Below are 27,167 nucleotides of genomic sequence, written 5' to 3' on the forward strand. Positions count from 1 at the left end.
CGAATGCATACTCCTTTGTTTCTATGACATTCTTAGCTTGTTGCAATGCACTTTGTTTTTGCATTCTAGCTTTCCAGATTCTACAATCTGCTTTTAGGTGTCCTGGTTTCTTGCACACAAAGCATTCCCGCTTTTCTAGGGACTATATAGCAGCAGCTGATCGGTGGCTGCCGCCAGGAACCTGTCTGTGTTGTGACTGCGATCATCGGGACTACGGAGCCCATCACAGAGAGACTGACGTCATATACAGCCATTAATTGGCCAGCCGGTACACAGGAGCAAACCAAAGAGGGATGTGAAGAACGCCCTACAGAAAAAAAGTTGTCTGGGGCAGTTGATGGGAGCAGGGTCACAGCGGAGAACAAGGATTGAAGGTGATGGACACAAGATTGAATATGCTCCAACCTAAGAAACACCCAACATTACAGTGAATGCAGCTGGCATTGGAAAACTTTGACTTTGCTTAATAATCGGTATACACGGCCACTGGAAAGGGACCAGCCTATGGGATCAGTTTGGATCGATTAGTGGACACAGATTTTACACGCTGGTTACCCCTGTAGGGGTGATTGCTTCTGGTGAGTGTGGGAAAAGTTGGGACCAAGGAAGCACTATTTTCCTCACCCGGCACTTCTATACCCGGAACACCACGAGAATCACCCACGGAGCCGAATACCGTTGTAGCCCAGTTTTTTGATATACGCCTTTTATGGACTTTATATGAACTTGCTTTCCTTATTTAAAGCGATTGAACTTTCTTATACACAAAATATTGCCACCGACCCCCCCTTTTATTATATATAAAATACACACACTCTTCACTTGTTATAGATAATTTATCAATTTTTTTCACTTGCACGGATAACACCTATCACCCTTTTTTAAACTGCCAACCACTTTATTATTTGACACACCACACTAGCAATTGATTTTGACTTACAACACTTGTTTTTTTAATTATTTTACTTTTTCCAGCAGCATCTGACCAGTTTACCACGGTCGCACATGCGCACATTTATTTAGTGAACACTATTGGAATTTATGCGCACAAATCCATTGCACCAAGTCACTTTATATTTACTAATAATTGGTGATCTTTTATATTGTTTTATACTGCAAATTATTCTTACCTCTGTTTACTTTTATGTATATCGGAGTTGAGCCTATATATATGAGATATTGATCTACCAGTTTTTATAACCTAATTTTAGGCAGCGCCAATCACCTCATTTTTATACCATTTTTAATATCGACCTCCGGTCCATATTTTAGGGGTGGGCAGCAGCCATTTCTACAAAAGTTTTTTGATAATATTTAAAAAAAAAAAAAAATTTCTAGAGATAGAATATTTCTCCATAGCGCGGATATTACTACTAATCAATCCAGGGATTCCCCAAAAAGGCGAGACCCCGCATAGGGGATATCCGCCACCGTCTTCCTGGATTTCTGGTCAGCCGACCAGCTTTTCAACCAGATAAGACGGTTAATTACTGCAACACTGGACAGGGGCACAGCTAAAGGGGCCTCATTTAAGGCTGCATGGCACAAATACACGACGCCTTGATAAATCTGATCCACCATCTCCACGGTAGTGGGGGGACAGAATCAGCCATGAGGGTGCGTTTGAGCACCATGGTCCAATCCGCCACAGCCTGAGCCACCATAACAGAGGCAAAAATAGGCTTGAGCATGGAACCCGCCACCATATAGGAATGTCGGGCAAGAGATTCTAGCCTCCTATCGGTAGGGTCCCTAAACACGGGAGAATCTTCAGTGGGGACCAGAGTAGCTTTGTTCAGTCTGGCTACCGTGTGATCTACTTGGAGGAGGCACACACCAGCGCGCCACCGTAGTAGCCGCAAAAGGGTAGAGAAGTTGAAACTTCTTAGGCACTACGAAGGTGTGTTTCAAATTATGCCATAGCTCATTCACCTTATGGTGAAACTCTGCGGGGCAAGGAAAAACCTGTGCCATCTTGCGGGTCCTGTGTGTACCAAAAGAGGACAACGCCCGGAGGAGTGGGCTCATCCTCCAAATGTAGGGTTTCCTTTACGGCAAGAATAAGCTCACCCATAGCTGGGCGACCGAGGGGGGGGGGGGGGGAATCATCCACCCCTGTAACCTCCGCCTCCCCCTCGGACTCTTGCAGGTCCTGAGAAGAGCGAGACCCCGAAAGGGCCACGCTACCTACAGCAGCAATGTCACATTCAGAATCAGAAGAAAAGGAAATCGTAGGCCTTTTTCTAGCAGCTCGTTCAGACATCAGCACATCCATTTTTGACACCAAAGTTGCCATAACAGCAGAAAAAATTAGTCAGGGCAGAGGATTCAGAGGAACCTGAATCCCCCACCAAAGCTAGAGGCAATTGGCTGCCATGGGATTCCATAGCAGAAAAGAAAACTTTTTTTTTTTTTTTGAGTACTGGCCTCATATCAAACGGGAAACCGCCCACCTTCAGATGGCAGGGGAGTGCCGTCAGCCAAAAACGCAGGACACTAAAAGTGCATGGACAAACCTATGCTGTGTCCAGTGAGGTAGCCACCTCACAGGGTGCATCCCTGAGGACAGGGATGGGTCGTTTGCGAGGCCAGGGCGAATACATAGCCTGCGAAACGCTCGATGGCAGGCTGGGATTCCATCTGATCCTCTGTCCTGGAGAACCCGGACGGTCAGTCCGATTCCCAGCTCCGCAAACGCCGTCTTCATCCGAAGATCCAACTAACTACAGCTGACAAAATAAACAGCTAGCAATGTAAAGAAAAAAATGACATTTTCAGAAAATAAATCATCAAGAAAAAGGAAGACGGCTGGGACTGTAGCCCCAGCACAGGGAAGCCTATCCACTCCTAAGCTAGGCAGAAGACAAACTGAGTTGGGATGGCTATTGCAGGGGGTTATTGGACTAGAAGGACAGCCCCCATGGGTGTGACTATGTAGATGAATTGTTCTTTTACAAGTCTTTTGCCTAGAAACTCCTGCGGAGAGAGGAAGCAATACCCCATTAGTGAAGACTGTGTGAATGGGCGGCGATTGTCGGAGGACGTAAGAGAAATTATATTTTCTCTTCCGTCCTCTGACAGACAGCCTCTTCACTATTGGGATGTCCCAAAGCAGTGTAGGTGTGAGGGGTGGGAAGAGATGCAAACAAAAAAACAGTAACGTGTCATTAAGGCCAGAAAAAAAAAAAAAAAAACTTAGCCAACAGGGCAACAGAAGCTCAACCAACAGGAGCTAACCCCAGAACAAAAATTCACCCCAGGAAGAGAAAAGCATGTCTCTTCAACAAACCGCAGAGCTCAAAACTCTGCCGCCAAAGGAAGCATCCGAGGATGCCAGCACATCAATCTTATAGAATTTTGTAAATGTGTGCACAGACGACCAGATCACTGCCTTCCACACCTGAGCCACAGAAGCCTGATGGCGAAAAGCCCAAGAGGCACTCACAGCCCTTGTAGAGTGTGCCCTCACAGGGAAAGGAGGCACCTGACCCTTAAGTGAATAGGCCTGAACAATAGTCTGTCTGATCCATTTAGAAATGTTTGCAGCAGACGCAGCCGAACACTTTCGAGGTCCCTCAGGAAGGACAGACAGGGAATCAGACGTCCTAATGGATTCCGCAGCCGACAGGTAAACACTGATCGCCCGATCCACTTCAAATGAATGCAGGCAAATTCCATGGAATGCTTGGGCTTCGTACAAAGTGAAGACAAAATAATATCTTCAAGAAAATTGCTGAGAGGACCAATGCGCTACCTGAGGGGTGAGACAGATGTAGCTGATGAAAAGGGCCAGTGCAAAGTGAAATCAAATGTGATCAAGAATAATGTGGAAAAAATAAGGGGTGAAAATGAAAATAAAAATGAAATAGAATAGAAGCAGCAGCCAATTTGTATCCCTTGAAAAAGTCGTGTGTGGAGTGATGCAACACGTCGGGAGGAGCCGGGTGACGTCACTTCCGGTTTACGGCCGTAAGTAGTCAGGACCTACACCGCATCGGCGGTTTTCTGCTTGTTTGCTCGTTTTATTGATCTCATTGTAAGTTCCTATTATTATTATTAAATATTGTTTTATGGGATATACTGCACCATGATGGCCTTTCTTTATTGCCCCCTTGTTTATCTACCCATTTGGGAAATACACCAGCAGCTGGTTGTCCTCAATACTATAGTGATCCTCACGGAGGGGAGAGTTCACCATCTATCCTGGGACATACCTAACGGTTGGCCATTTAAAATAACGGATTGATTTCCCATGGAGGGGAGAGAGGCGTTTTATCCTATAGTCCATTACTATCCATTCCACAGTATATGAAGTCCAGGATATACCTAAGGAGGTTCTAACACACTCTTTGTGAGTATGCATGAAGGTGAGCGGCCATTGCACATATTCACTTTGGTTGGTTTGAGTGACATACCTTCTGGCAACACAGTTTAACTGCACATATTCACTTTAAATACGTTTGGAGTGACATCTTCTGGCAACACCTGTTTTATTTATCACATTTTGTGGACTTCATCAATTTATTATTTCACTCACTTGTTGCTCATTTATTCTCACCTGACACCCTGCTACCCCCCTCACCTTATTCACTGCCCCCCACCTGACACACTGTCCCCCCACCTGAATCACTGCTACCCCCCTCACCTGCTTTACTGCCCCCCCCCACCTGACACCCTGTCCCCCCACCTGAATCACTGCTACCCCCTCACCTGACACCCTGCTACCCCCCTCACCTGACTCACTGTCCCCCCCCCAACCTGACACACTGCTCCCCCAATCTGAAACACTGCTACCCCCCACCTGACTCACTGTCCCGCCACCTGACACCCTGCTACCCCCCTCACCTGACACACTGTCCCCCCACACCTGACACACTGCTCCCCCCACCTGAAACACTACTACCCCCCTCACCTGACACACTGCCCCCCCCCCACCTTAAACCCTGCTACCCCCCTTCACCTGACACACTGTCCCCCCCCCCACCTGAAACACTGCTTCCCCACTCAACTGACACCCTGCTACCCCCCACCTGAAACACTGCTACCATTCTCACCTGACACCCTGCTACCCCCGCCCCCTCACCTGACACTGTCCCCCCCCCTGAAACACTGCTCCCCCTCCCTGACACACTGTTCTCCCCCCACCCGGACACACTGCTCTCCCCCCCTCCCTGACACAATGAGTGATGCAAGTATAGGGGGGAGTATGGAGAATGCAATGAGTGTGCTGGGAAAATGGGGACATTTTGAAGGTTTTTATATTTATGGGGGGGGGCGCAGGTAGCTGGTCTTGCCTAGGGCGCAGAATAGTCTAGCACCGGCCCTGCATGAGGTTAATACACCGACGCATTTCTGGAAAGTTATCAGTCTTCAGGGGTGTTGTACATACTTTGTGGAATACAGAGTACCTATAACGATGATGAATCAATTATATCGGCCAATAGGAATGCTGCGACTTGGGCCTAGACCCGGTCGTATGCGACCTGGCGAGATGTTTAACTACCTAACCTATGTTAACCTAGGTCTGGGCACAAGTGCTGGCTAAGGTGAAAGACAGGGACCACCTTTTTTAGGAAAAGCGGGAGAAAAGGTTTTCTTGGAAGGCAAGGACACTGGATCAAAAATATGTCTAGCATTAAGGACAAAGAAAACTAGTCTTTGGGTCAGGGTAGTGAGAGGAAGTTCTCCGATAAGCTAGCCATACATGGATCGAAATTCGGCTAATTCCTGCTGAACCAGCCAAAATTTCAGTCCATGTTTGGACATTCCCATTCATAAGTCGATCAATGTCTTCTCACGAACAGGACTGCTCGAAAATGTCGGTTCAACCTATTGGCTGCAGCGCTGATTTGTTGATTCTGACAGCAGGGAGTTGGGGTCATTGCATTCCCTGCTATCAGAATACAATGACAAAGTGGAGACAATTCCCGCATCCACACCAAATGTGTGGATAGAGGAATCAGTTTCGTTTTTTTCTCCCGTTTTTGCCAGGTGAAAAAAGAACATAAAATAAAATGAACCATGTATCGGCAGCTATAGGCTTAAATAGAGACCTTTGAAAAACAAAGAATCAGAATCAAATTGCATAGAGGAAGAATGGGTTTGACAGGTGGAAACCATGAGTGACTCCCTAAACAAAGGCTGATTAGAGAGGTAGAAAGGCTGATTAGAGAGGTAGAAGCTAGAGGACTCAAAGAATAGCTAGAGCAGAAATCCATGGTGCTAATAACAAAGCATAGGTCCTAACCTAACTGTAGAAAAAAAATAAAAGGTAACTTACCCAAACACTAGCTAATTACAGAAGAGGCATAAACAACCATCTGAATAAAAATCAGCCTCTGTATGGACTCGCTGTATAGAGCTTTAGGCATCTACAAAGCATAACCACTGTTTACATTATGTTAACAGCTCAGAACACATCATGTGTAACATCTGCTAAGAAGCTTCACAATTTACCACAATCCCAGCAATAATTCTCAATTTTGTTTTATTTCTATATATTCATGGATGACATAAGCTTTATTTTGATCTCATAGGAAAGCTCTACTAAGAAAAAAAAAAAATCTGCTTAAGGCCAAACACAAACCTCTTTCTTGACCTCCTCATTACGATAGGACAGGTGCTGCAAGTAGGCAGCAGCATTCAGTCTGACAGCATCCAGTGTGTAACTCAACATAGCAAGAACTTCTGGCAGTTCTGGCTGCCGCCAAGGGCCGCCGGGCACTGCAGTTAACGGAGCAGGTCCAAGACTAGAAAGACTTCCAGATTGAGGCAAAGATGAGCCATAATGATCACTAAGTGGATCTTCATAACTCCTAGAGTGAAACAAAACAAGTAATCAGTGAAACAAAGAAATCACCTTATTTTTATCATTACTTTATTAAAAACTGATCTTTAATCAAAATCTAAAAGCAGCCTCAACAGATTTTACAGGAAATGCTGATTTTATCTGTAAGTGTAATTGTAGGGAGCTGTAAAGTTGCATTGGTAAGAACATGGAAAGAGGCATGCAGGTCGGGGTTGGAGCAGAGGGTGATGATGGAACGGAGATGCAGACACACAAATGAGGGAAGGGGGACAGGGTGTGCTGAAAGAAAAAAGGGTGCAAGGAGCTGGAGATAGTCTGCAGAGGTTACAGTACGGAGACTAAACTCTGGCCAGAGTACCAGATGCGACCCTTTATTTCCCTTTATCTGGCCCTTGGTGCACTCTATACCCCCTGACACCAAAGATAGGGTCCCATTCATGGGGCACCGTTCATTCCACTTGCACATCATAGGGCCAATGAAGGGGCACTGTTCCTCCAGCTGACAACAATGATGGGGCACTGTTGATCCCAATGATACAAATAGGGCACCATTTCTGCCTCTAAAATCAACAAAGGGACATTATTTACTGACACAAAGCAGCTTTACACAGACCATGTTAATAGCAGGGAAGGATGGGGAAAGAGCCATCATTAGTGTGGTCAGTTTACAGAGAGGAACAGAACAAGCAAGATTAAACAGGTATTTTACAACATGCAAATTACTAAATTCAATTGCAAGATCAGGATACAGTTTAAACTGCCTTAAAAAGACCGGAACATGATTTTTATTTTTTTTAGGTTTACAAACACTAATTTTGGTGGGTGGGTGTGCATGGGTCTGTGTGTTTGTACTTGTTTTAATAAAAATGCAAAGCAGAAAAAAAAAAAAAAAAAAAAAAACACTTCAAATTACAAGAACCAAGGTCAAGTAACATGCTAAATAAATCTACACCATTCAAATATATAAAAAAAAAAAAAAAAAAAAAAAAAAAAAATTCTTGATACAAATATATGCTGCTCTAAAAAAAACTTTGACCATGTATAAAAAGAAAAAAAAAAAAAAAAACGTGCAAAATTAAAACCAGCCATTGATTGAGCGATTTCACCAATGGCTATTGACCTCTTATCCATAGGAGCAAGCTAGGCATAAGACTTGTTAAAATACAAAACAATTTGCATAGACACACCTGTAGGGGCTGTCCCGCTGGTCCAATACCCCCCTGCTATCAGCATTCCCAACTCAGTTTGGTAGCAAGCAGTAAATAGTCCAAAAACCCCAAAGAGAGGGGCGGGGGCGGCGACCGTCAGAGAAAGGAATTTTACGGTAAGATTTTACAAAAATTCAGTTTTCTCTTACGTCCTCTGACAGTCACCGCCCCTCATATAGTCTTCGCCAATGGGATGTCCAAAAGCAGTGTAGACCTGAGGGGTGGGAAACGCAACCGTCACAAAGGCAACGCAGCACCCAGGTCAGAGAAAGGAACCTTATCTGAACCAGAAAGTTAAAAACTCTGGGTAAAGAGAAAGCTCAACAGGAGCAACAAACCCAGGAAAGCAAATCAAACAAAGGGGGAAACAACCCCAACAGACGGGGACAGGCAAACGCCATGTCCCCCTCAAAGCACGGCCGCACACAGGACTTTTCGGCCAAAGGAGGCATCTGCCGATGCCAAAACGTCAAGTTTGTAAAATTTGGAAAAGGTGTGCACGGACGACCAAGTCGCTGCCTTGCACACCTGGGCCACCGAAGCTTGATGCCGGAAGGCCCAGGACGCACTCACTGCTCTGGTAGAGTGCGCTTTAACAGGGAAGGGCGGCACCAGTTCCCTAATAGAATAGGCCTGTACAATCGTCTGTCTGATCCATTTCGAAATGGTTGCCGCAGACGCAGCCATACCCTTCCGAGGGCCCCCGGGAAGGACAAAAAGGGAATCCGACTTCCTGAAGGATTGAGTAGACGACAGGTAAACCCTGATTGCCCAGACTACATTCAAGGAATGCAAGGCAAACTCCTTAGGATTCGCACATAGCGAAGGCAAGACAATATCCTCGTTAAGGTGAAAATCGGAAACCACCTTAGGAAGGAAAGCTTGGTTAGGTCGCAAGACCACCTTATCCCTATGAACAAGGTAAGGGAAGCGGCAAGACAGGGCCACCAACTCCGACACTCAGCGGGTAGATGTGATCGCCACCAGAAAGGCAACCTTCCGTGACAGCACAAACAGATGAATCTCCCTGATGTTCTCAAAGGGAGGCCGTTGCAAAACCAACAGGACCAAATTCAAGTCCCAAGGAGGTAAAGGCGCTCTCCGAGGAGGAGCCAAATGACACACCCCCTGAATAAAGGAGCGTATCAAAGAGTTTGACGCCAAGGGGCGCTGGAAAAGGATTGCCAGTGCAGACAACTGACCCTTAATCGTGGTCAGCGCAAGACGCTGGTCCACACCAGATTGCAGGAAGTCCAACACCCTCGCCACCGAAAAAGAGCGAGGATGGACGCCCCTGGATTCACACCAGGCAAAATAGGCCTTCCAGGTATGGTAATAGATTTTACCGGACGAGGCCTTCCTAGCCTTGAGCAGGGTAGGAATGACCGCCGACGAGAGACCCCCGATCTCTCAAGATCTGGCTTTCAACAGCGACTCCGTTAAAGCCAGTGACTGTAAAGCAGGATGGAAGACCGGCCCCTGAGACAGTAGATCGTCTTGCAACGGGAGCCACCATGGAGGCTCGACGACAAGTTGTATGATGTCCGCGTACCAAGACCGGCGCGGCCATTCCGGGGCCACCAGAATCACCAACTTCGGTTCCGAGACCAACCTGCAAAGGAACCTGGACAACAAATGAATCGGGGGGGGGGGGGGGTGGCATAAATCAGGCGATACTGATTCCAAGGCCCCACTAGCGCATCCGAGGAGTCTGCCAGAGGATCGCGGGTTCTTGCCACGAACCTTCCCACCTTGTTGTTTAGCCGGGATGCGAACAGATCCACATCCAGGGATCCCCATCACGCACACAGCATCTGAAACACCTACGGGTGTAGGGACCATTCCCCTGGTCCAGGGTCTGGCAGCTCAGGTAATCGGGCTGCCAATTCTCCACACCTGGAATGTGAACTGCCGAAATCACCGGGACGTGAGTCTCGGACCAAGACAGAATCTTGGTCACTTCCCGAGCCACCCGGGCACTCCTGGTGCCCCCTTGGTGATTGATGTAAGCCACCGCAGTGGCGTTGTCCGTCTGCACCTGCACAGGGTGGTCCGGAGGAAGATCCGACCAACGGAGAAAGCACAGTCTGATCGCTCGCAGCTCCAAGATGTTTATTGGCAGGGAGGATTCCTCCTCCGACCAAGTGCCCTGGGCAGACAAGGTGCCCAGAACGCCACCCCAGCCCGACAGGCTGGTGTCCATGGTGACCACTGTCCACAACAACGGCCGGAAGGATTTTCCCTCCGTCAGAGCCGGAGACTGGAGCCACCACAGAAGATCCTCTCTGGCTTGGTGACTCAGATTTCCTCCTTTCCAAGGAAAGAGGATGCCTGTCCCATCTGGCCAGGATCTCCACTTGAAGAGATTGTGTGTGGAAGTGTGCGAATGGTATCACCTCGAAGGCCGACACCATCAACCCCAGGCACCGCATGCAGGTCCTGAGCGATGAGGATTCTTTGTCCCTGAGGGACCTGACCCCGTCCTGAGGAGTCCAGAGGTTGTCCTCCGGCAGAAAAACTTTGGCTTGGGCGGAATCCAGGACCATCCCCAAGTAAGGGAGTCGAACAGAAGAGGACAAAGTCAACTTCTGAACGTTGAGGGTCCAACCGAACTCCTGGAGCGTCTGAACCGTAGTTGACAGATCGCGTAACAGGCTCGGACTGACACTCGATCTTAAAAGGAGATCATCCAGATAACCCAAGATCGCAATTCCCTGCGCCCGTAACAGGGCCAGAACAGGAGCCAACAAACTCATAAGTGTTCCTCCGCGATTGCGAATCGGAGGTACCTCTGATGACCCTCGAATATGAGGATGTGTAAATACGCATCCTTGAGGTTGATGCAAGCCAGGAAATCTCCCGGGCTCAGGGAGGCTACCACCGCACGGAGGGATTCCATGCGGAATGTATGAACCCGCACAAAGCGGTTCAGAGCTTAAGTCCAGAATCGGACATACCTTGCCCTCCTTTCTGGGCACAGTGAACAGATTCGAATAAAACCCCGGAATCTGTCCCGATGCGGCACCGGGACGATTACCCCTGGGGGGGGGGGATCCTGTAAACGATCTGGGGTCAAATGAAGATTTGAGGGAAATAATCTGTCCGCCGGACGCGAAAGGAATTCGATCTTGTAACCTGATCGAATGATTTCCTGAACCCACCTGTCCGGAATCCAGAGCAGCCAAGGTTCGAGAAAATCGCGCAGACGTCCCCCCACCCCTGAATGGGTGAGGGCGTTCCTTCAGGTCGAGGCGGCCTGGGCCGCCGCGCCAGCGTGGGCGGCTTTTGGCATGCCCACCCAAGGTTTTTTCTGGCCATCCTGTGTCTTGAAGGCACGAAAGGACCCCTGATTTGGTTTAAAGGAAGGGCCCCGCTTACCGCGGAAAGACTTACCCTTATGATTTAACCAATTCGTCTAGAGAATCCCCAAAAAGGCGATTCCCCACATAGGGGATGTCAGACACCGTCTTTCTGGAAGTCTGGTCAGCCGACCAGCTCTTTAGCCATACCAAGCAACGGATTATCACCGCGACGGCAGACAGTCGTGCGGCTAAAGGGGCCTCATCCAAGGCCGCGTCACACAGGTACAGAACAGCCTGAATAATCTGGTCCACCATCTCCAAAGTAGCAGGAGGGGCGGAATCAGCCACAAAAATAGGTTTCATCAAAGAACCCGCCACAATATAGGAGTGGTGAGAAAGATTCCACCCGCCTATCCGTAGGGTCCCTAAACACCGGAGAATCCTCCGCGGGCATCAGAGTGGACTTGTTCAATCTGGACACCGTGTGATCCACCTTAGGGGCCACCGTCCAGCACGAATCCATAGGAGACGCAAAGGGATAACGGAACTGAAAGTTTTGGTACCACAAAATTGCGCTTCAAATTGCGCCATTGTTCGTTCACCGTTTCATGAAACTCAGCAGGACAAGGAAACACTTGCGCCGCCTTCTGGGTTCTACGGGTCCCAAAAGAAGACCGCTTACCCGGCGGGTTGGGCTCATCCTCTAAATGTAGTGCATCTTTAACAGAGGCAATAAGCGCAGACATGAGAAAAGGGTTTGATCCCCGATACCTAAATTAGTAGGTGTAGCCAACGTCCCTAGGAAACATTTTGGAGCAAGATTTGGTGCCTCAGGTCAAGGGAGATGGGACTTTAAGGGCTCAGTCAGAAAGTGTATTTTATATACGGTTTATTAAAAAATATATTATGTATTGATAGCAAATTGATACAAACGTAACACAATTAGTGCCAATGGGTTATAGACCCATGTGAAGGAGTGAAGTAGAACGAAAGGTGACAATGTGAAATGGTGACTTTGAAAACTCTGTCTATTTAAGGCTCATGCATATGAGCTTGTTGAGAAAGAGTTGCTTTTCAAACTTCCGACGCGTTTCGGCATTAATATTGGTATATTGCCTTTATCAAGGAAGCGGGGAGAGCTCACCATATCAGGAAAATATATAGTGAATATATATTAAGGAGTATAATATAACACTATTTACAGAAATAGTGAATAAAGAAGTATGCACGTACATGTGATTAGACAGTCAGGTCCCAGGCTTTGGTATTCCCACTGCTTTCCCAAAACTAATCACACAGGATTTGTAGAGGAATTGCTATCTGTGAAGATATACGATTGAGGCAGTGATAATAGTGCCAACTTTGGTGTGAATAAGAGAGTAATGTATTGAGCAGACTTACATAACGTAAAGATTACTTGATGTGTATGAGGAGGGAGAGGATCCTTCTCATTGGCCTGAAAATATGACATATTGGGTCAAGAAATTGGTTTTGACATTGTTTGAAAACACTATAGTAAATAGTGCTTGTCACTTACAGTTGGTTGTAGCCAGTGATAAAAGTCTTAGTAATAGTAATCCAATGTAAATTAGAAGGCCTGTGGAAGGTATGTTCTTTCTTTACTTCAGCCTGCATTGTGGAACAGATTGTAGTTTGTGTTGGCAAAAATATATATAATTGCTTGAATTTAGACTGCTGTATAGACATATGGAGACTTACATTGAAGGGAGTTCCGGATTCAAACAGCAGGGGGAGCCCTGGTCATGGTTCCGGTAGTTCCCTAGTAAAGAAATTGTGCTGGTAAGCCTTGGAGAGAAGGCGTTTAGGCACTTGAAGAAAGAATACATCCAACAATGCAAAATATAGCATTGTTGGATGATAAACTTACGATTAGTAGGGCTGGGGTGGCAAAATAGAAGTCCAAAGTAGCATATCCTGGGCATCCGTACCGTCCCTCAGCTGGAGGGAAGTGGCGCCCTGTTAGAAATCCCCGGCTATATATACCCATCGGCGCATGCGCACTAGCGCATCCGTGCGTCATGACGCCGATCAGGGGTCCGGGCCAGCGTGTGAATGCGATGCGCGCGCAGAGGGAACTGCGCGCGCACCCTGCCTATGACGTGATGGGTATAACGAAGTTGTTCCGTAGCCGCCGACACAGGAATGAGACAGAGATCTTAGAGGATGCAGCCCCCAAAGTCTTTGTCAATCCCCAGAGTGTGGTTACTCTGGGGTTACCTGTGCCAGGGACCTGACTGTCTAATCACATGTACGTGCATACTTCTTTATTCACTATTTCTGTAAATAGTGTTATATTATACTCCTTAATATATATTCACTATATATTTTCCAGATATGGTGAACTCTCCCCGCTTCCTTGATAAAGGCAATATACCAATAATAATGCCGAAACGCGTCGGAAGTTTGAAAAGCAACTCTTTCTCAACAAGCTCATATGCATGAGCCTTAAATAGACAGAGTTTTCAAAGTCACCATTTCACATTGTCACCATTCGTTCTACTTCACTCCTTCACATGGGTCTATAACCCATTGGCATTAATTGTGTTGCGTTGTTTGTATCAATTTGCTATCAATACATAATATATTTTTTTAATAAACCGTATATAAAATACACTTTCTGACTGAGCCCTTAAAGTCCCATCTCCCTTGACCTGAGGCACCAAATCTTGCTCCATAAGTGCAGACATAGCAGCGCATTCTCTGGCCGTCCCAGGGGGGGAAATCATCCCTTTGCTCATCCTCCGCCTCCCCTTCCGACTGAGAGGACTGAGACCCTGCAGGCGGTACACTGTACGTGGCAACCATATCCGATTCTGAATCAGAGGAGTGAGAAAGCCTAGGCCTTTTTCTAGAAGCCCGTTCAGACATCAACAGATCTACTTTGGACGATAAAGTCGCAAGTGCAGCAGTAATCGCAGATGATTCAGGCGTACCTGAAACCTCCACCAAAGCTGGGGGGAATTTGCTGTCCTGAGACTCCATAAAAAAAACTTTTTTGGCGCTGACCCTTTAAAATCGCCATAGCGACGAAACCCACCGCAATGCACCCCCAATAAGGACTAGACTGAGGTACCCCACAGGAAGAAATATAACCGATCGCAAAAAAAAATCCCCCGAAAAACAGCAGGAAAAGACCCCCAGAAGTGTAGCTGTACAGTTACCACGCTTGCTGAACGATCTGGCTGCATGAAGAAAGGAAGTGATGTCACACCGCTAGAGGCTGAATAGGACTCGGACTAACGAAAAATGGTTGCCTATAGAAATCAATGGGAGGCTCCGGGAAAATGGCCGCCGAACACGTGCAGAAAACAACCTTGCCACACCAAAGATGGCGCCCGAAAGGGCGCGATACACTACAGAGAAAATGGCTGCTGAAATGCCCTTACTAAAAGCAGAGCAGCCTCCCACACCCAAAATGGCGGCCCCGCGGTTTTCCACCGCAGCGGCCCACACATGCATGCCTGTACCCCCAATAAGCCACCTAAAACAGTGCCGAAGAGGACAGGGACCCCCACAGAGCGTCCTGGACGCAATAGTGCCCCCACAGGGACCGGGAGGAAATGCGAGGCCCAGACACACAGACATGAGGGGAGAACACAGACAGACAGAGGCCCCACACAGAATGTACTCACCGATCCATGATGGTGTGGGTGCCGCTCTAGCAATGCACAGTAAACCACAGTTGAGGCATCCTAACGAGGTGGCCACCTCGCTGGCTTTTGTCCCTAAGGACAGGGATAGGTCGTTTGCGAGGCCAGGGCGTACGCATAGCCTGCTAAACGCTCGATGGCGGGCTGGGATTCCGTAAGGCTCTAGTACAACCAGTCCGATTCCCAGCTCCGCAAACGCTGTAGTCTTCGAGGATCCGACTAAGCGCAGTACAAATAAAAAGCTAGTAGTGCAAAGAAAACACTTGGCATAAAATAAAAGTAATAAAACAGAAGAAAGGCTGAGACTGTAGCCCCAGCACAGGGAAGCCTATCTTACTCTAACTAGGCAGAAGACAAACTGAGTTGGGAATGCTGATAGAAGGGGGGATATTGGACCAGTGGGACAGCCCCTACAGGCGTGTCTATGCAAATTGTTTTGTATTTTAACAAGTGTTATGCCTAGCTTGCTCCTATGGATAAGAGGTCAATACCCATTGGTGAAGACTATATGAGGGGCGGCGACTGTCAGAGGACGTAAGAGAAAGATACTTTTATGCCAGGACCAAAGATCCCAGCAAGGAACCAGGTCCTTACTCCTGACTAGGCAGATTAAAACTGACATCCGATGCAGCAAGAGAGGGTGTACCCTCCGGGACTGCCCATTAGCGTAGCCAGAACATTTTTTCTGCCTAGTGTCCTCCTCATGTAGGGGGCAGTATAATCCTACTGATATGGATCAAAGAACTGCATCCGTCAATGAACGATAGAGGAATAGGTGGTGCCCAAGTTAAAATGATCGATTGACTTGATTCAGCCTGCCCATACATGCTATGAATCTTGGCCAATCTCTGAACCGGTTGAGATTAGAATGTCTATAACCAGCTTAGGGCTGCAATCCTGATTGCGTTTTGGTGCAATGCAGCTTCTCATTTGTTACCTTTTGGTCTGATAAATATATTAAAACTATTTTAACCACATCCATACCGGCGCATAGTAATATGACGCCGGCAGGATGGCTTTACCGTTCCGGGCGGCCGTCATATGACGTCCGCCCGCTCTAGCTGCTACTGCGCGCCCCCGGGGGCGCGCAGCGCGGCGATCGGGGGTGAGGCTCGTCCCTCGGACATAGCCCATCCCTGATCAAGGTAAGCAGCCAATAGAAATTGGCTGTTTACCATGTGATCGGCTGTGTCAGTCACAGCCGATCACATGAGCGGCTCCTGCACGAGCCGCTCGTTCTCTCTGCAATGCGCGCCCCCGGGGGCGCGCAGAGCAGCGATCGGGGACGAGGCTTGTCCCTCGGACAGAGTCGATCCCCGATCTAGGTAAAGAGCCAATGAAATTGGCTCTTTACCACGTGACCGGCTGTGTCCAATCACAGCCGGTCACAAATGTCAACAGAGAACACGGTAACTAGCTGTCACCGTGTTCTCCTCCTCACACACTGATCCTGTGTGAGGAAGAGAGTGTGGTAACAGCTAGTTACCAAGTACAGTGCACCCCAAACACACTGATTGCCCCCCCCCCCAATAAAGAGTACCTGTCACTAGCCCATCAAAGTACCCGAGTACCTGTCACCAGCCCATCGGGTACTCTGATGACAGGTACTCGGGTACTCTGATGACAGGTACTCGGGTACTCTGATGACAGGTACTCGGGTACTCTGATGACAGGTACTCGGGTACTCTGATGACAGGTACTCGGATACTTTGATTACCTGTCAACGGAGTACCCGTCATCAGAGTACCTGAGTACCTGTCACCTACCCATCAGAGTACCAGAGTACCTTCCACCTGCTCATCAGAGTACCTGACGCCTGAAGTACCCGAGTACTTGCCGCCTGCTCATCAGTACCCATCACTACTCATCAGTACCTATCACGTATCAGTACTGATCATCAGTACCCATCAGTACAGTATCACCTATCAGTATCAGTACTACTCATCAGTACCTATCACCTGCCTGTCACCTGCCCATCAGAGTACCCGAGTACCTGTCACCTGCCTATCGGAGTACCCGAGTACCTGCCACCTGCTCATCAGTACCAGAGTACCTGTCACCTGCCCAACAAAGTACCCGAGTACCTGTCACCCTTCATACAGCCACCATGTCCAAGTCCAAAAAGGTTTATATACGTCCTCCGTTTAAACCTAAATACCGGTGTTATGGCAGCAGATAGCTGCCATAACCCTGGTATTTTTTTAAACGGTAGACGGTTGGCTTTCCGATAAGGGTGGTCCCAGCGGCGGATTCGCCGTGGGTTCACCCTTCCGGGATGGCGGAAGAGGTGCCCCCCCCCCCTCCCGCCGCGTCCGGTCCTTTTCCCCGCTTACCGGACCCGCCGGCAGCGGGGAAAACGATCCAGTCCCGGATCCTCACAGACAGGATGTCGAGTGAGGGCAAGTTTGCCCTCACTTGACTCTATGGTCTTGGAGGACCGGAGCTACGGAAAATGTTGTTGCCTAGCAACCGGTTTAAATGTCTTTTTTTTTTTTTTTTTTTTTCTTCATTTTATATAATTTTTTTTTTTTTTTTTCTATCTTTTAGTGTACTTGTGAGATCTGAGGACTTTTTGACCCCAGATCTCACAAAAAGAGGTCCTGTCGTGCCTATTTCTATTACGAGGAATATTTACATTTCTTTTAATAGAAATAATGATCAATTTTTTTTTTTTTTTGTTAAACGGTGTAAAAATAAAAAATAATAAATAAAATAAATAGTAAAAAAAAAAAAAAAAAAAAATTAAAGCGCCCTGTCCCCGTTAGCTCGCGCACAGAAGCGACGCATATGGAAACCCCGCCCACATATGTAAACGGTGTTCAAACCACACATGTGAGGTATCGCCGCGATCGTTAGAGCAAGGGGAATAATTTGAGCCCTAGACCTCCTCTGTAACTCAAAGATGGCAACCTGTAGAAATTTTTAAATTGTCGCCTATGGGGATTTTTAAGTACCAAAGTTTGTCGCCATTCCGTGAGCGTGCGCAATTTTGAAACATGACATGTTGGGTATCTATTTACTCGGCGTAACATTATCTTTCACATTATGGAAAAAAATTGGGCTAACTTTACTGGTTTCTTATTTTTTAATTAAAAAAAGTGAATTTTTTCCAAAAAAATTGCGTTTGGAAGACCGCTGCGCAAATACGGTGTGATAAAAAATATTGCAATAATCTCCACTTTAATCTCTAGGGTCTCTGCTAAAAAAAAATATATAATGTTTGGGGGTTCTAAGCAGTTTTCTAGCAAAACAACTGATTTTAGCTTGTAAACACCAAATGTCAAAAATAGGCCTAGGCAAGTGGCTAGGATGCATGATGATGCGCCTTGGATGTTAGGCCCCTCTATATGGCTAGGCTGTGAAAAAGTCTCACACATGTGGTATTGCCATACTCCGGAGGAGTGGCAGAATGTATTTTGGGGTGTCATTTTTGCTGTGTACATGCTATGTGTTAGGAATATCCTATAAATTGACAACTTTGTGTAAAAAAAAAAAAGTTTTTATTTTTTTCCCACATTTTCCAAAAACTTGTGGAAAAAAATGACATGTTCAAAGGACCCATAATGCCTCATAGAATATACGTTGGAGTGTTTGCTTTCCAAAATGGGGTCATTTTGTGGACTTTTCCATTGTATTGGTGCTCTAGGGCCTTGAAAAGTGTGATAGGTAGTAAGAAAGTTTTATGTGTATTTATGCTCCTAAAACGCCTTATGGTGCTACTTGGACGTGGAGTCTCTTTTTGTGGCCAGGCTGTGTAAAAGGCTCACACATGTGGTATCACCATACTCAGAAGGAGTAACAGAATGAATTTCGGGGTGTCATTTTTGCTGTGTACATGCTATGTGTTAGAAATAGCTTATAAATTGACAACGTTTTGGGAAAAAAAAAAAAAGAAAAAAATTTTTTTCTCTTCATTTTCCCAAGAATTGTGGGAAAAAATTATAACTTCAAAAACCTCACCATGCCTCTTACTAAATACCTTGGACTGTCTACTTTACAAAAATGGGTCATTTGGGGGGTATTTGTACTGTCCTGACATTTCAGGGCCTCAAGAAAGGAGATAGGCAGTCAGTACTTCTGGTGTGATCAATTTTCAGTAATTGGTACCATCGCTTCTAGACTCAATAACTTTCACACAGACTAAATAATATACACCAATTTGGGTTAATTTTACCGGAGATATGTAGCAGTATAAATTTTGGCCCAAATGTATGAAGAAAAATTAATTTTTTGCAAAATTGTATAATAGAAACTAAAAAAAAAAGTGGTTTTTTTTCAAAATTTTTGCTCTTTTTTTGCTTATATCACGAAGAAAAAAAAACCCAGTTGTGATCAAATACCACCAAAAGAAAGCTCTATTTGTGTGAAAAAAATGATAAAAATTTTGTTTGGTTACAGTGTAGCATGACTGAGCAATTGTCATTCAAATTGTGAGAGTGCTGAAAGCTGAAAATTGGTCTGGGAAGGAAGGGGGTCTAACTGCTCTGTATGGAAGTGGTTAATATACATTACATAAATACCTGTTGATTTTGCTGGAATCTAGCTATACTAACGCTCTGTGCCTGTGCAGTCTATCATTTACACAGTTTCCATCAATCTCAGTGGACTGCAAAACAATTCTGCCATTGTTACTTTGTTATTGAAATGAGAGGAAGAAGAAGTGCTAAACAAAAATGCTGCTCCTCCACAAATGCAGTACAGTGAGAAACAGATGTCACCCTAGGACAGGAAGTGTTTACTAATGAAATCACTAGGTGAAAAAGAGGAAAAAGCCTGTAAAAATAAAAACATCCAAAGCATAAGCTGCAATACAATAACCACTTGCTGACCGCTCGCATGCATTTTACTGTGAGCGCGCGGCTCATACAGGCAGAATCACAAACATGTACGTCGCCACTGTCTTCAAGGTTCAGGGTATGTGCAGGATTTTGTCAACAGGTTTTAGCCAATAATTCATGGCAGAGACCTTCCCCCCCCCCCAGGCGTCAAGACGCCACTAGAGCGCCCCCAGCGGGAGCGGGGAGGGGAGGACCGTCCTGACAGGCCTGGGGGATCTATCAGAGACACACAGCCCTGTTATCCCCAGGAGCGGGTCCCAGATTCCCCTCAGAGTACTGTCACAGGGACACAGGGGACGTAGCATCACTCACCATACCATGATCCGGGGGGCTCCACTCCAAAACAGCTCGCCTCCCACCCTGAGTGGGGGTGCTGTCTGCCAACTCAGGGTGTTTCGTGTTTACGCGTCCAGGCGAAGCATCCGTTCGCAGGCTCGTCCCCATCCACCGGGGCTCTGTCGTGGCGAGGACTGGGCAAACCACCACCTGCTCACGCTCGGTGGCCAGGCTGGGAGACCATAAAGGATCTAGATTATCCAGTGCGAAACCCCAGCCCGGCTGTCGCTTGTAGTTCACCAGGAGGATCCCCCTGACCCTAGCTAGCGATAGTGAGTAAAGAGAAACAAATAGGAAAAAATAGAAGTGACCAGCGCTATGGAGTGTGCGGTGATAGTGAATAAATAATAGGTGTAAGCAGCCAACAACCAAACCCCGAGGGGTTAAAAATCAATAGAGTGCAAAAGAAGTTGATGCGGCGCTACCTATAAGTGATCAAGTGTAGGGGTGAAATTGTATGTAAACTTCATATAATAGACTCCACAAAAAAGAAGTGACACCAATGAAATATAATAAAATAAGTGCAGCACATGTATCAATCCAATCGGATCAGTCGGATCTTACTGTGTGTGTGATAAACTTGTGCGAAAGGTGCTAATGTGCAAATAAATACAGTGGGTACGGAAAGTATTCAGACCCCCTTAAATTTTTCACTCTTTGTTATATTGCAGCCATTTGCTAAAACCATTTAGGTTCATTCTTCCTCATGAATGTACACATAGCACCCCATACTGACAGAAAAACACAGAATTGTTGACATTTTTGCAGATTTATTAAAAAAGAAAAACTGAAATCACATGGTCCTAAGTATTCAGACCCTTTGCTCAGTATTTAGTAGAAGCCCCCTTTTGATCTAATACAGCCAGGAGTCTTTTTGGGAAAGATGCAACAAGTCTTTCACACCTGGATTTGGGGATCCTCTGCCATTGCTCCTTGCAGATCCTCTCCAGTTCTGTCAGGTTGGATGGTAAACGTTGGTGGACAGCCATTTTTAGGTCTCTCCAGAGATGCTCGATTGGGTTTAAGTCAGGGCTCTGGCTGGGCCATTCAAGAACAGTCACGGAGTTGTTGTGAAGCCACTCCTTCGTTATTTTAGCTGTGTGCTTAGGGTCATTGTCTTGTTACCGTCGGCCCAGTCTGAGGTCCAGAGAACTCCGGAGAAGGTTTTTGTCCAGGATATCCCTGTACTTGGCCGCATTCATCTTTCCCTCGATTGCAACCGGTCGTCCTGTCCCTGCAGCTGAAAAACACCCCCACAGCATGATGCTGCCACCACCATGCTTCACTGTTGGGACAGGTGATGAGCAGTGCCTGGTTTTCTCCACACATACCGCTTAGAATTAAGGCCAAAAAGTTCTATTTTGGTCTCATCAGACCAGAGAATCTTATTTCTCACCATCTTGGAGTCCTTCAGGTGTTTTTTAGCAAACTCCATGCGGGCTTTCATGTGTCTTACACTGAGGAGAGGCTTCCGTCGGGCCACTCTGCCATAAAGCCCCGACTGGTGGAGGGCTGCAGTGATGGTTGACTTTCTACAACTTTCTCCCATCTCCTGACTGCATCTCTGGAGCTCAGCCACAGTGATCTTTGGGTTCTTCTTTACCTCTCTCACCAAGGCTCTTCTCCCCCGATAGCTCAGTTTGGCCAGACGGCCTGCTCTAGGAAGGGTTCTGGTCGTCCCAAACGTCTTCCATTTGAGGATTATAGAGGCCACTGTGCTCTTAGGAACCTTAAGTGCAGCAGAAATCTTTTTGGAACCTTGTCCAGATCTGTACCTTGCCACAATTCTGTCTCTGAGCTCTTCAGGCAGTTCCTTTGACCTCATGATTCTCATTTGCTCTGACATGCATTGTGATCTGGAAGGTCTTATATAGACAGGTGTGTGGCTTTCCTAATCAAGTCCAATCAGTATAATCAAACACAGCTGGACTCAAATGAAGGTGTAGAACCATCTCAAGGATGATCAGAAGAAATGGAAAAGCACCCGAGTTAAATATATGAGTGTCACAGCAAAGGGTCTGAATAGTTACATAGTTACATAGTAGGTGAGGTTGAATAAAGACAATAGTCCATCCAGTTCAACCTGTGTAGGTGTGTGTGACTGTAATCATCTAACATAGCCCTTAATCTCCTGATCCTTGAGAAGTAAGTCTAAGAGTCTTTTGAAAGTCACCATACTACCCGCAGAAACCACCTCTTGTGGTAGACAATTCCACAATCTTGTAGCCCTAACAGTAAAGAAACCTCCTCGTTGCCTGAGGTTAAAACGCTTCTCCTCTAATCGCATTGTATGTCCGAGTCCTCATGTAATTCCTTCGAATGAACAGCTTTTTTTCTAAGCTGAGATCCCCATTAAGATTTATAAATTGCTATCATGTCCCCTCTCAGACGTCTCTTCTCCAGGGAAAATAAATCGAGCGATTGCAGCCGCTCTTCATAGTTAAGGTCCTCCAACCCCCTAATCAGTTTAGTTGCCCTTCTCTGGACTTTCTCCAGCTCCAACACATCCCTCCTGAGGACAGGCGACCAGAACTGGACAGAATACTCCAGATGCGGTCGGACCAGAGTTTTATAAAGTGGAAGGATTATAGTCTTATCTCTGGAATACATCCCTTTCTTTATGCATGCTAATAATCTGTTGGCTTTGGAAGCTGCCGCTTGACATTGCATGCTGTTGCCTAATCTATCATCAACCAAGACTCCCAGATCTTTCTCCATTTTTGATTCCCCCAAGGGTTCCCCCCTCCTAACGTGTATTGTGTTTTTAGTCCCCAAGTGCAAAACCTTACACTTCTCCACGTTAAACCTCATTTGCCATGTCGTTGCCCACTCCGTAATTTTGTCCAGGTCATTCTGTAGGATATCTGCTTCATGCTGTGCAGTTATTGCCCTGGCCAATTTTGTCTCATCTGCAAAAACTGATAACGAACTACTGATCCCGTCCTCAATGCTGTTTATGAATAAATTGAACAAGGTTGGTCCCAGGACTGAGCCCTGGGGGACCCCGCTTACCACCTCAGACCAGTCTGAGTATGCGCTGTTTATTACCACCCTTTGGACACAGCCTTTTAGCCAGTTCCGTATCCAAGAGCAAACCCTGTCGATACTTGCAGACCTTATTTTATAAATTAAGCGCTTGTGGGGAACTGTATCAAACGCCTTAGCGAAATCCAAGTACACCACATTCACTGGTCTGCCCCTATCTAGCTCACAGCTCACCTCCTCGTAGAATGCTAAGAGATTGGTTTGACAAGAACGCCCATTTGTAAACCCATGCTGGTTACTACTGATGATGTTGTTGTCTTTAGCATATTCTACGATATAGTCCCTTATCCCCTCCAAAAGTTTACATATTGATGTCAAGCTGACAGGCCTATAATTTCCCGGGATATGCCTCTGGCCCTTTTTGAATATCGGAATCACGTTAGCCTTCCTCCAATCCCCTGGTACATCTCCTGTCCTAATACTGTCAGCAAAGATCAGGAACAGTGGTCTAGATATAACCATACTGAGTTCCTTGAGCACTCTCGGATGTACGCCATCCGAGCCTGGTGATTTGTTTGTGTTAAGTTTATCCAGTCTTTCCCTGATTTCACCCTCTGTTAGCCATAGTGGCAAGTCCTGTGTATTACTACTAACCATACAGTCATGGTCAGTGTACCCCTCCTTTTCCTGCGTAAATACTGACGAGAAAAAAGCATTCAGCACGGTTGCTTTTTCAGTGTCCTCTGTAACCATCCTCCCATCATCGTTAATTATGTGTGCAATATGCTCTGCCCTAGTTTTTTTGCTGTTGATATATTTAAAGAATTTCTTTGGGGTTTTTTTTACTATCCTCCGCTATTTGTCTCTCAAAGTTGATTTTAGCCATCTTGATTTCTTGTTTACTTGTTTACTTTTCTTATTTGCCTCCTTGTATTGCTGGAAGCCCGATACTGTGCCCTCTGATTTATATTTCTAGAAGGCCAATTTTTTTCCCCTAATAAGTTTTTTAACGCTACGGTTTAGCCAGCCAGGTTTGGCTTTGTCTCTTCTAAATTTATTTCCCATAGGAATGCACTGCAAGATGCCTTTGCTTAATATGTTCCTAAAGCATTCCCATTTTTCCTCTGTGGTCAGGGATCCCAGGGTTTGGTCCCAGTTTACCCTTTCCATCAATGAGTACAATTTTGGAAAGTTTGCCCGTCTGAAGTTTAGGGTTCTTATGATCCCCACTTGCCTTTTTATATTGTTATTTATACTAAATGTGATCATCCTGTGATCGCTAGAACCCAGGTTGTCCTGGACTCCTACCTCCGAGATTATGTCTGGGTCATTAGTGATCAATAGATCCAGGATTGCATTTTCTCTAGTAGGGGAATCCACCAACTGTGACATGTAATTATCCAGTAAGGTTTCCGTGAATAGACGGGCCTTCTGTGAGTGTGCAGTCCCCTCTTCCCAGTCAATGTCGGGATAATTGAAGTCCCCCAATATGATGACTGATCCCAGTTTTGCCACTTTACCCATTAGTGCTAAAAATTCCAGCTCTACCTCCTCCCCTTGGTTAGGTGGCCTATAGCAAACCCCCACAACTACTTTTCCCTTATCTTCTTCCCCATCGAGTTCAACCCACACAGATTCTAAATCCATGCTCATCCCATCCGTAATGTCACTCCTTTCTAGCACCTTTATATTGTTCTTGACATAGAGACATACCCCTCCCCCTCTTCTTCCTACCCTGTCCTTCCGGTACACCGAATACCCTTGGATATTGGCCAGCCAGTCATGTGAGGGGTCGAACCAAGTCTCCGTTATTCCCACAAGGTCTATGTCCTCCTCATGTACTAACATTTCCAACTCATCCATCTTATTAGCTAGGCTCCTGGCATTAGCATATACCCCTCTTAGTTTTACGGAATTTAAACGTGATTGACGGTTATGTTTATTTCTGTTTGGTCTGCGGTTTTCCCGCACAGACCCGCCAATTGATGTTGTCGACCTACTGTCGCTGCTTACCCTACAACTGCCTTCAGTCCTCTGCTCCCTCCTGACTGATTCTACTTCTGAGCCCTCCCCCCCGTCTCCTAGTTTAAAAGCCCCTCCAACTCGGTGGCCATCTTTCTCCCCAAAAGAGCTGTACCGTCCCCATTAAGGTGCAGCCCATCCTTACTAAAGAGCTGGTAGCCGACTAAGAAGTCAGCCCAGTTCTCCAGGAACCCAAACCCCTCCTTCCTACACCAATTCCTCAAACACTTGTTAAGTTCCCTAATCTCCTTCTGCCTCTCCTGTGTGGCTCGAGGTACAGGCAGTATTTCAGAGAAAACCACCTTGGAGGTCCTTTTCCTCAATCTATTACCCAAGTCCCTGAAATCGTTCTTAAAGGATCCTCCACCTACCTTTAACTTTGTCATTAGTGCCCACATGCACCATGACCGCTGGGGCATCCCCAGCCCCCCACATCAATCTGTCTGCCAGATCTGCGATGTGCCGAACGCGGGCGCCCGGTAAACAACAAACTGTTCGGTTAATGAGATCTTTTTTACAGATTGCCCTCTCTGTCCTCTTGATAATTGAGTCCCCAACTACCACAACCTTTCCTGAGTTACGGCCCCCTTCTTCCTGGAGCCGTCCCTCCCCTGGCAGCTGGGGGAGGGCGCATGCTCCAGCACTGCCACCCCTGAGTTGATATCCCCCTCATCCTGCAACTCGGCAACTTGTTAGGGTCTATCAACTCAGGACTGGCCTCCCTGACACTCCTCCCCCTAACATTCCTAACAGTGATATTTCAGTTTTTCTTTTTTAATAAATCTGCAACAATGTCAACAATTCTGTGTTTTTCCGTCAATATGGGGAGCTGTGTGTACATTCATGAGGAAGAAGAATGAACTTAAATGATTTTAGCAAATGGCTGCAATATAACAAAGAGTGAAAAATTTAAGGGGGTCTGAATACTTTCCGTACCCACTGTAAATAATGGAATTTTTGTAAAATCTTACCTGTAAAATTCCTTTCTCTGAGTGCTCTGACAGTCGCCGCCATCTTCATATTCGTCACAATGGGTATTAGACTTTGCTCCGAAGGAGTAGCTAGGCAACAGAATATGTTAATATAAAGGCTTTTAACATATCCCACCCCCAGGGGGTGGTCCCCTCAGTCAATACCCTCCTACTTCCTGTATCCATACTTCAGTTTCAGTGGAATAGCAGTAGAGTATACAACCAACCCCAAAAGAGGGGCGGGGGCGGCGACTGTCGGAGGACTCAGAGAAAGGAATTTTACAGGTAAGATTTTACAAAAATTCTGTTTTCTCTTACGTCCTCCGACAGTCGCCGCCATCTTCATATTCGTCACAATGGGGACGTCCCAAAGCAGTGCAAACATGAGGGGTGGGAAACGCAGCCGCGTCTAAAGGCAACGCAGTCTCCACATCAGAGAAAAGAACCTTACCAAAGGAAGGAAACCAGCTGGGCAACAGAAGAAAAAAACTTGCTCAACAGAAGCAATAACCCAGGAAAACAAATAACCTAGGGATAACAACATGTATCCCAAACAGCCAAGGAGCCCATACAAGGAGCTCTAAGGAACTGCCGCACTAAGAACCTTGCGGCCAAAGGAAGCATCTGCCGATGCCTGAACATCCACTCTGTCGAATTTCGTTAAAGTGTGCACGGTCGACCAAGTCGCCGCCTTACACACCTGGGCCACAGAAGCCCCATGCCGACAGGCCCAAGACTTACTCAGAGATCTGGTAGAGTGCGCCTTCACAGGCACAGGGGGAACTTTCCCCTTCAAAGCATAGGCCTGTTCAACAGTCTGTCTGATCCATTTGGCGATGGTAGAGGCCGACGCAGCCATGCCCTTCCGAGGTCCCTCAGGAAGGACAAACAAGGAATCCGACTTGCGGAAAGATTGTCGATTTTAGGTAAACCCTAATCACCCGAACAACATCCAAGGAATGCAGCTCCACCTCCTTCGGATGTCTGGGCTTCGCGCAGAGCGAAGGCAGGACAATGTCCTCATTG

At 46.6% G+C, this 27,167-nt stretch overlaps 1 protein-coding gene across 5 annotated transcripts in view; it reads right to left on the bottom strand.

Annotated features, from left to right (window-relative positions):
- The window catches only part of LOC309562497 (catenin delta-1-like), a 707,773-nt gene that overhangs the window by 552,346 nt on the left and 128,260 nt on the right, over nt 1–27,167 (bottom strand). For all 5 annotated transcript variants that reach the window (XM_082266730.1, XM_082266729.1, XM_082266728.1 and 2 more), the window contains one exon: nt 6,587–6,815. In XM_082266730.1, coding sequence (XP_082122856.1) covers nt 6,587–6,815 — 229 coding nt within the window. The remainder of the gene's footprint in view (nt 1–6,586; nt 6,816–27,167) is intronic.

This window comes from Pelophylax lessonae, assembly GCF_965119305.1.
Source record: "Pelophylax lessonae genome assembly, chromosome: 9".
Classification (NCBI taxonomy): domain Eukaryota; kingdom Metazoa; phylum Chordata; class Amphibia; order Anura; family Ranidae; genus Pelophylax; species Pelophylax lessonae.